The 12,989-nt window shown below is 43.7% G+C and overlaps 1 protein-coding gene across 5 annotated transcripts in view; it reads left to right on the top strand.

Annotated features, from left to right (window-relative positions):
- The window catches only part of LOC310643150 (zinc finger protein 318-like), a 40,042-nt gene that overhangs the window by 16,494 nt on the left and 10,559 nt on the right, over positions 1-12,989 (top strand). For 4 of the 5 annotated variants that reach the window (XM_083367243.1, XM_083367242.1, XM_083367244.1 and 1 more), the window contains exons 4-8: positions 6,220-7,650; positions 9,969-10,068; positions 10,334-10,602; positions 11,368-11,559; positions 12,659-12,755. In XM_083367243.1, coding sequence (XP_083223369.1) covers positions 6,220-7,650; positions 9,969-10,068; positions 10,334-10,602; positions 11,368-11,559; positions 12,659-12,755 — 2,089 coding nt within the window. The remainder of the gene's footprint in view (positions 1-6,219; positions 7,651-9,968; positions 10,069-10,333; positions 10,603-11,367; positions 11,560-12,658; positions 12,756-12,989) is intronic. The other variant, XM_083367245.1, reaches the window with a different exon arrangement.

The raw sequence follows: 12,989 nt of genomic DNA, 5'->3' as shown, positions 1-12,989 counted from the left end.
CCCAAACCTCGGCAGGTCTCCGTTCTTCCTGCCGACCTTTGGGGAGGTTTGGGCGCCTCCCCAAACCTCCCCAAACCTCGGCAGGTCTGCGCGGAGGAACGGAGACCTGCCGAGGTTTGGGGAGGTTTGGGGAGGTTTGGGGAGGCGCCCAAACCTCCCCAAACAGGAACGGAGACCTGCCGAGGTTTGGGGACGTTTGGGGAGGCGCCCAAACCTCCCCAAAGGTCGGCAGGTCTGCGCGGAGGAACGGAGACCTGCCGAGGTTTGGGGACGTTTGGGGAGGCGCCCAAACCTCCCCAAACAGGAACGGAGACCTGCCGAGGTTTGGGGACGTTTGGGGAGGCGCCCAAACCTCCCCAAAGGTCGGCAGGTCTGCGCGGAGGAACGGAGACCTGCCGAGGTTTGGGGACGTTTGGGGAGGCGCCCAAACCTCCCCAAACAGGAACGGAGACCTGCCGAGGTTTGGGGACGTTTGGGGAGGCGCCCAAACCTCCCCAAAGGTCGGCAGGTCTGCGCGGAGGAACGGAGACCTGCCGAGGTTTGGGGAGGTTTGGGGAGGCGCCCAAACCTCCCCAAACAGGAACGGAGACCTGCCGAGGTTTGGGGAGGTTTGGGGAGGCGCCCAAACCTCCCCAAACAGGAACGGAGACCTGCCGAGGTTTGGGGACGTTTGGGGAGGCGCCCAAACCTCCCCAAAGGTCGGCAGGTCTGCACGGAGGAACGGAGACCTGCCGAGGTTTGGGGACGTTTGGGGAGGCGCCCAAACCTCCCCAAACAGGAACGGAGACCTGCCGAGGTTTGGGGACGTTTGGGGAGGCGCCCAAACCTCCCCAAAGGTCGGCAGGTCTGCGCGGAGGAACGGAGACCTGCCGAGGTTTGGGGAGGCGCCCAAACCTCCCCAAACAGGAACGGAGACCTGCCGAGGTTTGGGGACGTTTGGGGAGGCGCCCAAACCTCCCCAAAGGTCGGCAGGTCTGCGCGGAGGAACGGAGACCTGCCGAGGTTTGGGGACGTTTGGGGAGGCGCCCAAACCTCCCCAAACAGGAACGGAGACCTGCCGAGGTTTGGGGACGTTTGGGGAGGCGCCCAAACCTCCCCAAAGGTCGGCAGGTCTGCGCGGAGGAACGGAGACCTGCCGAGGTTTGGGGACGTTTGGGGAGGCGCCCAAACCTCCCCAAACAGGAACGGAGACCTGCCGAGGTTTGGGGACGTTTGGGGAGGCGCCCAAACCTCCCCAAAGGTCGGCAGGTCTGCGCGGAGGAACGGAGACCTGCCGAGGTTTGGGGACGTTTGGGGAGGCGCCCAAACCTCCCCAAACAGGAACGGAGACCTGCCGAGGTTTGGGGACGTTTGGAGAGGCGCCCAAACCTCCCCAAAGGTCGGCAGGTCTGCGCGGAGGAACGGAGACCTGCCGAGGTTTGGGGAGGTTTGGGGAGGCGCCCAAACCTCCCCAAACAGGAACGGAGACCTGCCGAGGTTTGGGGAGGTTTGGGGAGGCGCCCAAACCTCCCCAAACAGGAACGGAGACCTGCCGAGGTTTGGGGACGTTTGGGGAGGCGCCCAAACCTCCCCAAAGGTCGGCAGGTCTGCACGGAGGAACGGAGACCTGCCGAGGTTTGGGGACGTTTGGGGAGGCGCCCAAACCTCCCCAAACAGGAACGGAGACCTGCCGAGGTTTGGGGACGTTTGGGGAGGCGCCCAAACCTCCCCAAAGGTCGGCAGGTCTGCGCGGAGGAACGGAGACCTGCCGAGGTTTGGGGAGGTTTGGGGAGGCGCCCAAACCTCCCCAAACAGGAACGGAGACCTGCCGAGGTTTGGGGACGTTTGGGGAGGCGCCCAGACCTCCCCAAAGGTCGGCAGGTCTGCGCGGAGGAACGGAGACCTGCCGAGGTTTGGGGACGTTTGGGGAGGCGCCCAAACCTCCCCAAACAGGAACGGAGACCTGCCGAGGTTTGGGGACGTTTGGGGAGGCGCCCAAACCTCCCCAAAGGTCGGCAGGTCTGCGCGGAGGAACGGAGACCTGCCGAGGCTTGGGGAGGTTTGGGGAGGCGCCCAAACCTCCCCAAACAGGAACGGAGACCTGCCGAGGTTTGGGGAGGTTTGGGGAGGCGCCCAAACCTCCCCAAACAGGAACGGAGACCTGCCGAGGTTTGGGGACGTTTGGGGAGGCGCCCAAACCTCCCCAAAGGTCGGCAGGTCTGCGCGGAGGAACGGAGACCTGCCGAGGTTTGGGGACGTTTGGGGAGGCACCCAAACCTCCCCAAACAGGAACGGAGACCTGCCGAGGTTTGGGGACGTTTGGGGAGGCGCCCAAACCTCCCCAAAGGTCGGCAGGTCTGCACGGAGGAACGGAGACCTGCCGAGGTTTGGGGACGTTTGGGGAGGCGCCCAAACCTCCCCAAACAGGAACGGAGACCTGCCGAGGTTTGGGGACGTTTGGGGAGGCGCCCAAACCTCCCCAAAGGTCGGCAGGTCTGCGCGGAGGAACGGAGACCTGCCGAGGTTTGGGGACGTTTGGGGAGGCGCCCAAACCTCCCCAAACAGGAACGGAGACCTGCCGAGGTTTGGGGACGTTTGGGGAGGCGCCCAAACCTCCCCAAAGGTCGGCAGGTCTGCGCGGAGGAACGGAGACCTGCCGAGGTTTGGGGACGTTTGGGGAGGCGCCCAAACCTCCCCAAACAGGAACGGAGACCTGCCGAGGTTTGGGGACGTTTGGGGAGGCGCCCAAACCTCCCCAAAGGTCGGCAGGTCTGCGCGGAGGAACGGAGACCTGCCGAGGCTTGGGGAGGTTTGGGGAGGCGCCCAAACCTCCCCAAACAGGAACGGAGACCTGCCGAGGTTTGGGGAGGTTTGGGGAGGCGCCCAAACCTCCCCAAACAGGAACGGAGACCTGCCGAGGTTTGGGGACGTTTGGGGAGGCGCCCAAACCTCCCCAAAGGTCGGCAGGTCTGCGCGGAGGAACGGAGACCTGCCGAGGTTTGGGGACGTTTGGGGAGGCGCCCAAACCTCCCCAAACAGGAACGGAGACCTGCCGAGGTTTGGGGACGTTTGGGGAGGCGCCCAAACCTCCCCAAAGGTCGGCAGGTCTGCGCGGAGGAACGGAGACCTGCCGAGGTTTGGGGAGGTTTGGGGAGGCGCCCAAACCTCCCCAAAGGTCGGCAGGAGGAATGGAGACCTGCCAACGAGCCGCGGCTACACAGGGTATTCCTGTGTATTCAGGCTTGCAAAATGGCGGATCGAGCCTCTGCTGGCGGCAGAGGCTTGCAGAACGGCGGATCGGCTTATACTCGAGTCAATAACTTTTTCCAGTTTTTGGGGGTGAAATTGGGGGTCTCGGCTTATACTCGAGTCGGCTTATACTCAAGTATATACGGTACTTATTGGGAGGCAGTCACTATTGAGCTCTAAATGCTTTATGTATAAGTTTTCTATTTCCTTAGGTCTTCTTCCAGACCTGTATTGTCATCCAGAAATTATCCAGAAACTGAGTATGAATTTATGGATATAATAGAATGGCAACCAAGAAAGCTATGTTCTTTCTATTAGCTTAGCAGAGAGATTGCACTTAAAAGGCTGGGCTTTGTTGAAAAAGCTGCTTTAAAAGGTAGTCTTTTCAACATGGTCTGATAGGTTTTAAAGAAGTGGAAGTTATACCTTGTAGAGACCAAATTACCAGAAGCTAAGACAGATTTAGAAAGATATTTTTTTTTAAATATCCAATCTGGTTCTTCTATATGGTGGAATCCTCCTACAGTCACCTGTTGCCATGATCATTCATTCATTCATTCATTCATTCATTCATTCATTCATTTATTCATTCATTCATACTATATGGCTGCCCATCTCAAAATATGTCCAACAAAAAACAAAATAAAAATATATAAATGTAACACATTTTAAACTAACATCTATCTCAGTGTGTCATAATTTGTTCTAGATTGATCAGATTGATTCATGACTCTACATTAGATATATTGCAAGTGGTTAATTTCTTGGAAGTTTTCTTCCTCATTGTAATAAAATGTATGGAAGTATGAAGACATTTCCCCTTGAATTCACTTGTTCAGTTATTCACTTTCATAAAGAATGCCCTGAGAATCACAGCTGTTCCCAACCTTTCTTCTGGTCTTTCTCAGTTGGTCTCCATTACCTAGAATATACAAGTATCTAAACAAATTCTAATTCAAGGATTGTGATTGTGGGACAAACATTTTCTATCCTCTACAGTGAAGAAGATTATAGATCAGGGGTGTCAAACTTGCAGCGTCACATGATGCGATGTATCACGACTTTTTTCCATTGCTGGCAATGGGATGGGCGCGGTTTCAGTATGACGCATGTGGCCCGTGGGCTGGCAGTTTGACACCCCTGTTATAGATATTCAGTATAGGCTGTTCAAGAACACCTGCTGTTGTGTTGGTTTCAGGTTGATTTTATGTCTTAAAATGATAAAATATTTAAATTTATTTTTAGGCAAAATCCACAGACCCCTTGATAAAGTTCAACAGAGAAAGAAAGATTAAATCTGGTCTTAATTTTACATGGCAGGAAAAAATCATGTAGTCCTTGATTTACGACCACAATTGGGACTGGAATTTCCATTGTAACTCCTGGTTTGTAGGTCAAGTTGGACCTGATTTTATGACAATTTTTATGGTAGTTGTTAAGCAAATCAAAGCACTTCCTAAACAAATCATAGTCATAAATCATATGGTCATAAGCAAATCACATAGATATTAAGTGAATACAGCTTCACAATGGATGTTTTTTGCCCAAAACTGACAAAAAAATGTAGCAAATGGCAATCGTGACCACTTGCCAAGAACTTGAATTGTGATCATGTGACCCTGGGGATGGTCCAACAGTCACAAGTGTGAGTACAGGTAGCAAGTCACTTTTTTCCCCAAGGTTGTAATTTTGAACAATCATTAAATGAACAGTTTTAAGTCAAGGACTACCTGTGTAACCAAATTAAATAATGTTAATTATTAAACTGAGCGTCTGTTTATTCTACAAACAGACATAAAACTCTGCCAAAAAAAATCTACGTTACTGATAATAATGAACATTTGGTAAAAACTAAATATTGCCTCTTAATGTTTAGAGAACAAAATAAAAATAGTAGATATTAATTTTTATTTGATTATGAAAATTTATACGTCTGGCCAATTCATTCTCAGTGACTCAGTGGCTTACAAGGATAAAATCCCAATACAAAAACAATACAAAAAGCAATAACCCCCTCCCCCTGGCAACAGCAATCAAATGTGCCCCTTAATGCACCCCATATCTTTCTGGGATTCCCAGGCCAATGGCAGAACCATGTCTTCAGAGCCTTGTGAAAGAGTGTCAAAGTGGGGCCAATCTTATCTTAGCAGGTATATTACTATATTGAGGTCTTTTTTTGCAACTGTATGTTTGGTTTTGATTTTGAAATGCAAATTTATCATTAGTATTAGTACTCTTCTGCTATTCCCCTGACATAAGCTTTTCTCCTTTTTAAAAAAAAATATTGTAAGGGGATCCCAAATAATTGAGGATGAAGGTATAAGCATGAGGATCACTAAGTCAATTAAAATAGGCTTTGTGTAAGTGTTATTGAGGGCAACTCGACCCTTTCACTTGTCCTATATGGGAGAGAGATGATTATTACCAAGATTATTATCAGTTTTATTTCTCAGCAGCACAACATTGAAAATTGATTGGACTGCATTGGAGCATGTTACATTATTCATCTGATACTTACCATTTTTTGCAGCTCTCTGAGCATCTTTATCAAATAGATAATGTTGTGACTTTAGATATAGACTCAGATATAATTGTGCAATATCTATAGTTTACTGTGACAAAAATAACCACATAATATTTTGAAACATGGTGAAACAGTTTCAACTTTTTCCAATTTTCTGTTTGGGCTTTAAACCAGAGGTCCTCAACTTTTGGGCACTAGGGACGGGTTCCATGGAGAAAGGTTTTTCCACGGACCGGAGAGTGTGTGATTTTGTGTGCTGCTTGCATCCTTATGGATGAGGGTTTGCTTGTTTGTGTGGACCGGTTGCTGGCATGTGGACCCGGTACCGGTCAATGGACTGGGGGCTGGGGACCCCTGTTTTAAACTATTGGCTATAATCCACTATAAGAAGGTGTTGTCTAATGAAATGGACTATTGATTACATTAATTATAGAATGTAGTAACAAATGATTCTTTTTCTTTTTTAGCCAGAAGTCTTTTCTAGCAGCTCTTCCTCTATTAAAGAGCCCCCACTTCTTTCAAATCATTCTTCTTTGCCCCAGCGTAGTAGTGTTGCTCCTTTTTCATTGGAAGTAGAGAATTTTCTCAAACAATTCAACAAAAGTGCAGTTGCAGAGTCTACCAGTAAGGAAACGCAAGGCACTGAGCGTGACTGGAGACCATTTCCTGGTCTACATCAAAATACACTTCCTTCTGAACAAAACTCTGAAAATTTTTTAAAACAGAAAGAGCCTCATGAGTCAACATCAGAATGTGTTGACCAGCCTGGTGATTTCCTGCTTCCTCATGAAAGAGCCAGCCAGGATGGAAGTGGCTTTTCACGCATTCTGGGCATTTTGGGAGTCATGGCAGACTCTAATAATACGGAAGAAAAGAGAAGAAACAGTTTTCCTGATGACCTTGAGGATGAAGAGAAATTTCTTTATGGTGATGATGATGATGATGATGATGACTGTAATATCAGCTCTCCCTCTACTCAAACACTAACACTGAGTGATGGGAAGGAATCTGTAAGCCAAAAAGTAGGTTCTCCACCTCCGTCATCTGTAAAACCAGAAACATTAGAGGAATCCAGACCAGAGTATGAGAAGATTCATAATTTGCTTAAAACGATTGGTCTTGACATTGGGGTGGCTGAAATAGGGAAACTTGCTGCTCGTACTCAGGAACGTCTTCATGGAAAAAAGTCATCTCGTTCACCTGATCATTATTCAGTAGCTTCTTCCAAACCAGAAATGTGGGAGAGGCACCACAATCGCAGTGAAACTCATTCTCCAGAATCAAACCAGAAGCACTCTCTCTCACCTACTGCTTCTTATCCATTATCCAAAGTTATACCCTCTGTTACAAAATCTGAGCACAACGCAAACAAAATGTTAGGACAAGACAACCCTGTTGACCCAGTTGAGCAATCTGTTCCTCCGCTATCTTTAATTCCATCAGCTCCACCATCTCTTCCTAATTTGTCACCTACACCCACCTCTGTTTCCCAGTATAGACTTTCACGCTTTTCACCTTTTCCTACACCACAATTACCACAAAACTATCCTCCTCCCACAATGGCCCCTCCTGGCTATGATGCATATGGACACTACATGGCTTATGCAGCTTCTGGCTGGCCCATGTATGCTCAGCAGACTGATCCTGGGCTTACAGATATGCATGGGCTTGTCACACTAACGGTGCCACCAAATCCAACACGACCCAATCTTAGAGTTATTGAGACAGTTTCCACAGCAAAAGGGACTCCTGATATCAAAAGGGATGACTCTGTGCTTGTGCAAATCCCCACAGTAGCTCCTTATTCAAAATTACATCCTCAGTTCTCTCAACCTTCACTAAGAGGTTCCAAGGAAAGAATATCTGATGAAAAAAACCGAGCTTCTAGGAAACAAAAGGTGGGTACTTTTATTATATATCTTTTATATAAATATTTTAAATATAAAATTTAAAGGCCTAAATGTTGAGCATCTGTGTATATTTTTCAATTTCACTAAATTTTCTTTTTTTGAATTTTGCTTACATTATGGCTATTTTAAGACCATTCGAAAACCTAAGCTGCTGAACACAGTATAAGGCATATTGGATGGTTAGTCATGATGCTGCCATATTTCATCTCTGCTGTGGGAGCTGCACTGGCTGTCAGCAGGTTTCTGAATAGAACGTTGGCCTCTTCCAGTATATTGCTTAGTATCTTGGTGTTTTAGGGAATTCCTTTCCTCTATAGTTCTAGCTGTCCTACACAAACAACTAGGAAGGCCTGCTAAGGTTTTCCACCTACCAGGAGGTATGGTGGAAAGGGGTGCAACAATAGACATTCTCTGTAAAAGTCCCACTTATTTGGAATATCGTAGCCCTTGAAATAAAGATGGTTCCCAAACACCTGGCATTCTGGAAGCAAGTGAATTTTTGACTTCCAGAAAATCTCTGGGGATTAATTATAACCAGCAGTGCCAAACTCGGTAAAATGTAGGGGCTTATGCTGGAATTTAAATTAAATTGATTAGATTGCATTTCATATTTTAATTATATTAAATTTCATATATAAGCTCTGTAAACTTGGTTTGGTAAACAAACCTCATAAATGAGGACCCAGATTGTTGGGGGCAATTAAGCTGACTTTGTAATAATGCCGCTTGGGGGTGTGTGTGAAAGCCCTAATAAGCAGGCATATACATAGAATGAAGGCTACTGCTAAGCTTGTAAGCCACCCTGAGTCTTCGGAGAAGGGCGGGATATAAATGGAATTAAAATAAATAAAAAAATAAATAAATGTGTTTCCATAATATGAGAAATACTGTTCTGAACCTGGAGCAAAATAGCTTCACTTGAAATGTTCCATTGGAATAGTCAGGTTGGTTGTGTTTTCTGAGAAAAAACTCAACAGGTTTTGAGTTGTTTTATTCCAACTTTATAAAAATATGTGCTGTTTTGAGCTTGATTTCATGAACAAACAGTTCATTTAAAGATTGTTTTTTGTGACCAGAAACTTGAATATTTTTTTATTGTAGGGACAAAATAGAATATTTTGCTGTGGTGTCAAAAAAAAGTTCGTTTTATTTCAACCTTGAAATATTTTGAGCTAAAAATGTTTTAAACCCTGATTTAAGGGATAATTAATATTTTAAAATCAAACAGACTAGATCAGGGTACCCAAACCACAGGTCATGCCCCACTACTGGGCTGTGGCCTATTTGGAACTGAGCTGTGCAAGTGCAGAGCCAGTGCGCAGACATGTATGCTGCTCAACTTCTGCAAGTCGAGCTGTGGGCATGTACGCACCAGCCTACTGTTCACACTGTCCTATTCTCCCCCCCACAACCAGGCTGCCAAGCTGGAAAGGTTGGGGATTGCTGGACTAGATCATAATCTTGGAAATATGCTGATTTATTTATTAAATTTATACCCTGCCCATTTTGTTACCAAATGACTGGGCAGCTTACAAGATGATGAAAATAACAATGTAAGATATTGAAAGATTAAAATGATAAATATTAACATTAAAATTATCAAATATTAGCTAAGGAAGAAATCAAACACCCTGGAGGTGGGTTTTAAGTGAATTAAGTTCATTGTGAAAAATTATTCTGTACTTTTAATTTCCTTATATTGTTGCTTGTTTTCATTCAGTAGTGAAGAAAACCATTTAAAAATTGTAAAATTATAATGCTTAACTTGAACATAATACATTTGGGTTATTTAATACACATTTACAAATGCTTAAAATATTTGTATTATGTTGGAATTGATTGATTCCAAACATGATTGCAGATACTTCAGTCCATTAATTTAAATAGGTTTAAATACACTTTATCCTGCATTGTTTGTGATTTATTTATATTTTACTTATTTTTTATTTTTATTTATTTATTTTAATCCCATTTATATCCCGCCCTTCTCCGAAGACTCAGGGCGGCTTACAATTTAAGCACAAACCAATGTGCTTAGCAATAGACCATAGTGCTTCCCAGCAGAACATAGGTAATGCTACAAAACTTTAATGTGATCCTTCACTGAAAAATAAACACAGATGCAACATATAACAAAAGAGATGCTGTCTCTGATAAAATCTAAATTTACATTATTATTCAAATGATTACTCAAAAGTGATTATTAAAATCACTTGAATTCAAGGTGCAATGGACATTGCCACATTGATTTTTGCAATGTTGCTTTACCTTTTGCTAAGGAAGATGGTGGTTTATGCCTTTTCCAGGTAATAGAGGAAATTGAGAAGTTGAAAGCTGAACAAGAAGCACGGCAAAAAAAACTACATTATCTCAGAGCTGAGTTAAACAGACTTTCGAAACAACAAGGTATCGTTTCTTCTCATGCCCCATCTTCCCTGGGATGTTTTTAAATAAGAGTTTGATATTGTATAGTCAGCTGGATTAAATGGGTTATGTTTGCTTCCTTTCTATTACATGCATTCCAGGCAACATTAGCTTGTTTTACACTCAGTGGTGCGCCCCTTGTATTTGGGTGGGCCACGATATTTAATAACCTTAATGATTACAATCATTTTACATTTGTGAACATAATTTTCTTGCCTTTTGTACTCAACCACTTTGTTTGATTCAGGGGAATTGCTGAGGAAGAAACGGAGGGAGAAGGATGGACACAAAGACCCCTTGCTAATAGAAGTCAACCGACTGCAAGATAACATTGTGAAGGAAATAACTCAGCTGAAGATGAATGCTGATGCTGCAGAGAAGAAACAGTCTGAACTTGACAAGGTAGCCCAGATCTTGGGGATTAATATTTTTGAGAAATCCCGGAAACTGTCTTCAGAAAGTAAAGACTCTTCAGAAAATGCAAGAATTCAGGAGAAAACTTCTGATCTAGTCAAGGTAAATTCTGAGTCCTGATGCCATAGTTTATATGAAAGAAAGGGCATTTTTTTGCCATCTGTGTCTAAGTAAGTGCGAATGTGTGTGTGTGTGCGCGTGTGTACACATGCACTGTACCTTTGAGTCTGTTGATTCTTGATTATTTCCTGGATAATTCCCTGCAGATTTATTTGTAAGATTTCAGAAATGGTTTTGCCATTGCCTCTTTCCTAGATTTGAGAAAGAGGGACTGGTCCAACTAATATAATAGACACTTTGTACAAGCCTTGAAATATCATCCAGAATTCTAAATACAAATGGAGGGGCAAGTGTTACAAATCTATTATTCTATCTATTTTGAGATTGTGCAGAGTACAACATAGAATCTTTCAACTATTCCTTGTTTGGTTGGAATTACACATATTACATTCCTACACATACATTGCATGCAACTCCCCCCCTCCAATGTATAAACAATTCACTGATTGCTTATATACTAATCATTTAGACAACATATCTGCACCTCAATGGAAGTTCTTTCCTGTTGACTGAACAGCATCTGAATCAGTAATTCCAGCTCACTGAAACAATGACATTTTCATTGGTTTGACCAGTATATGATCTATACTGCAATTAGTCTCTGTTTATCTCACACACATAGACACAGTGTGTGTGTGTGTGTGTGTGTGTGTGTGTGTGGTGTGGTTTGTATGTGTGATATTTACTAAAAGCTGATTTTAAGGAACTGTCTTACTGTATATCTTATAGATTTTTTTTTAAATGTAGGAATCAAAAACTAATAGTGACAGATTGAAGGGAAAGAGTCCTAAGCCTATGGAATCTTCTTCACAGCCATTGCAAAGGACCAGTATTTATGACTACTATGATACAGGGAACCATTGGTGTAAAGATTGCAATACTACCTGTGGAACTATGTTTGATTTCTTTACACATATGCATAATAAGAAACATAGACAGGTAAGTGTTCAGTCATCAATTTGTCATTAATGTATGTAAGCTATAAAATACATTTTAATTAATTAATTAATTTTATTTGTATACCGCCCTTCTCCCGAAGGACTCAGGGCGGTGAACAGGGCAATACATGTTAAAAAACAGAATACAAAAATCAAAAAAATTAAACAAGTGCCCAGAACTCTTAGATAGATTAAAATGCATTTAAAAGTAATAAAAACCCAACCCCCTCCCATCAGGCCAGGCCAGCTTGTTCAAAAAGATACGTATGCCTTTAAATATGCCTTTAAAAAGTTCATTTGTTTATTTAGCATGGTCACCAAATTTGTTATATTTATTTAAAATTGACCGCATAGCAACCAGTATTATTCAGTCTATATTTAATTTAATAATATTTGTATACCGCCCTTCTCCCTGAGGACTCAGGGCGGTTCACAGGGCAGTGTATTTATCAATACACTGTGCCACTAAAGCCTAAAGTCTTATGGAAAATGAAGTTTTGTGGCATCTGATGTGATATGTGAAATCTCTTGTTTTTTGACCGATGCACTTGGGAATAAATTCGCTTGTATATATTCTATGGTGTCTGTACCATAAGCAAATTCAGTTGCCATTTATTCTAGATTTTTTTCCCAATGTAGGAATCAAAAATTATTAATAAGAAATCTGGAAGAAAAGGCTGAAGCTAATAGAACTATGTTTTTTGGGATTTATAATCAGCTCTTTAAACCATAGCATCAGTTTGATTTGACTGCAGCCTATGAGATGATAAAGTACATACATACTGATATGTTTTAACTTTTCATACTTTATTTGTAGTAAGTCAGGCATGTCAAACTCACAATGTCATGTGACGTCGCGCGACGTATTGCGCCTTTTTCCCCATTGCCAGCAATGGAGTGGGTGCGGTTTTGGCATGACGCATCCGGCCCATGGGCCAGCAGTTTAACATGCCTGTAGTAAGTTATAGTGGAGAGAGGGTTTGCAAGTCTTCCACATATGCTGCTGATATCAATTTCTTTTTGACTAATCTTGACTTTGACCAAAAGCCAAGCCCCTTTTTCATGTATCAGTCTATATGTTTTTGTCATTGTGCAAATAGACCCTGGATCCATATAACAGACCTTGGGCAAAGACTCAAATTGAAACAAAGCAGGAAGTCACAAAACGAATTGACAAAATACCTGTGCCAGCCAAAGGTATGCTGTCTGTCTTAACTTTAGTTCTTCAAAGCACACTGTCACAGGGCATTATAATGTTAAGCAGTGCACAACTTTGTTTGCTTATTTATTATTTATTTATCAAATTTACTTATTGCCCATCTCATGGTTCTGGCAACTCTGTTTACATTTTTTCTAATTTTTAAGCATTTTTTTTCCATATATTAATGCTTTACTTCAGAAGTAAGTAGGAGTGGAAAATGCAATTTATAT

This window comes from Vipera ursinii, assembly GCF_947247035.1.
Source record: "Vipera ursinii genome assembly, chromosome: 1".
NCBI classification, from domain to species: domain Eukaryota; kingdom Metazoa; phylum Chordata; class Lepidosauria; order Squamata; family Viperidae; genus Vipera; species Vipera ursinii.
The sequence above is the reverse complement of the archived record's forward strand: the minus strand, read 5'-3'. Positions and strand labels throughout refer to the sequence as shown.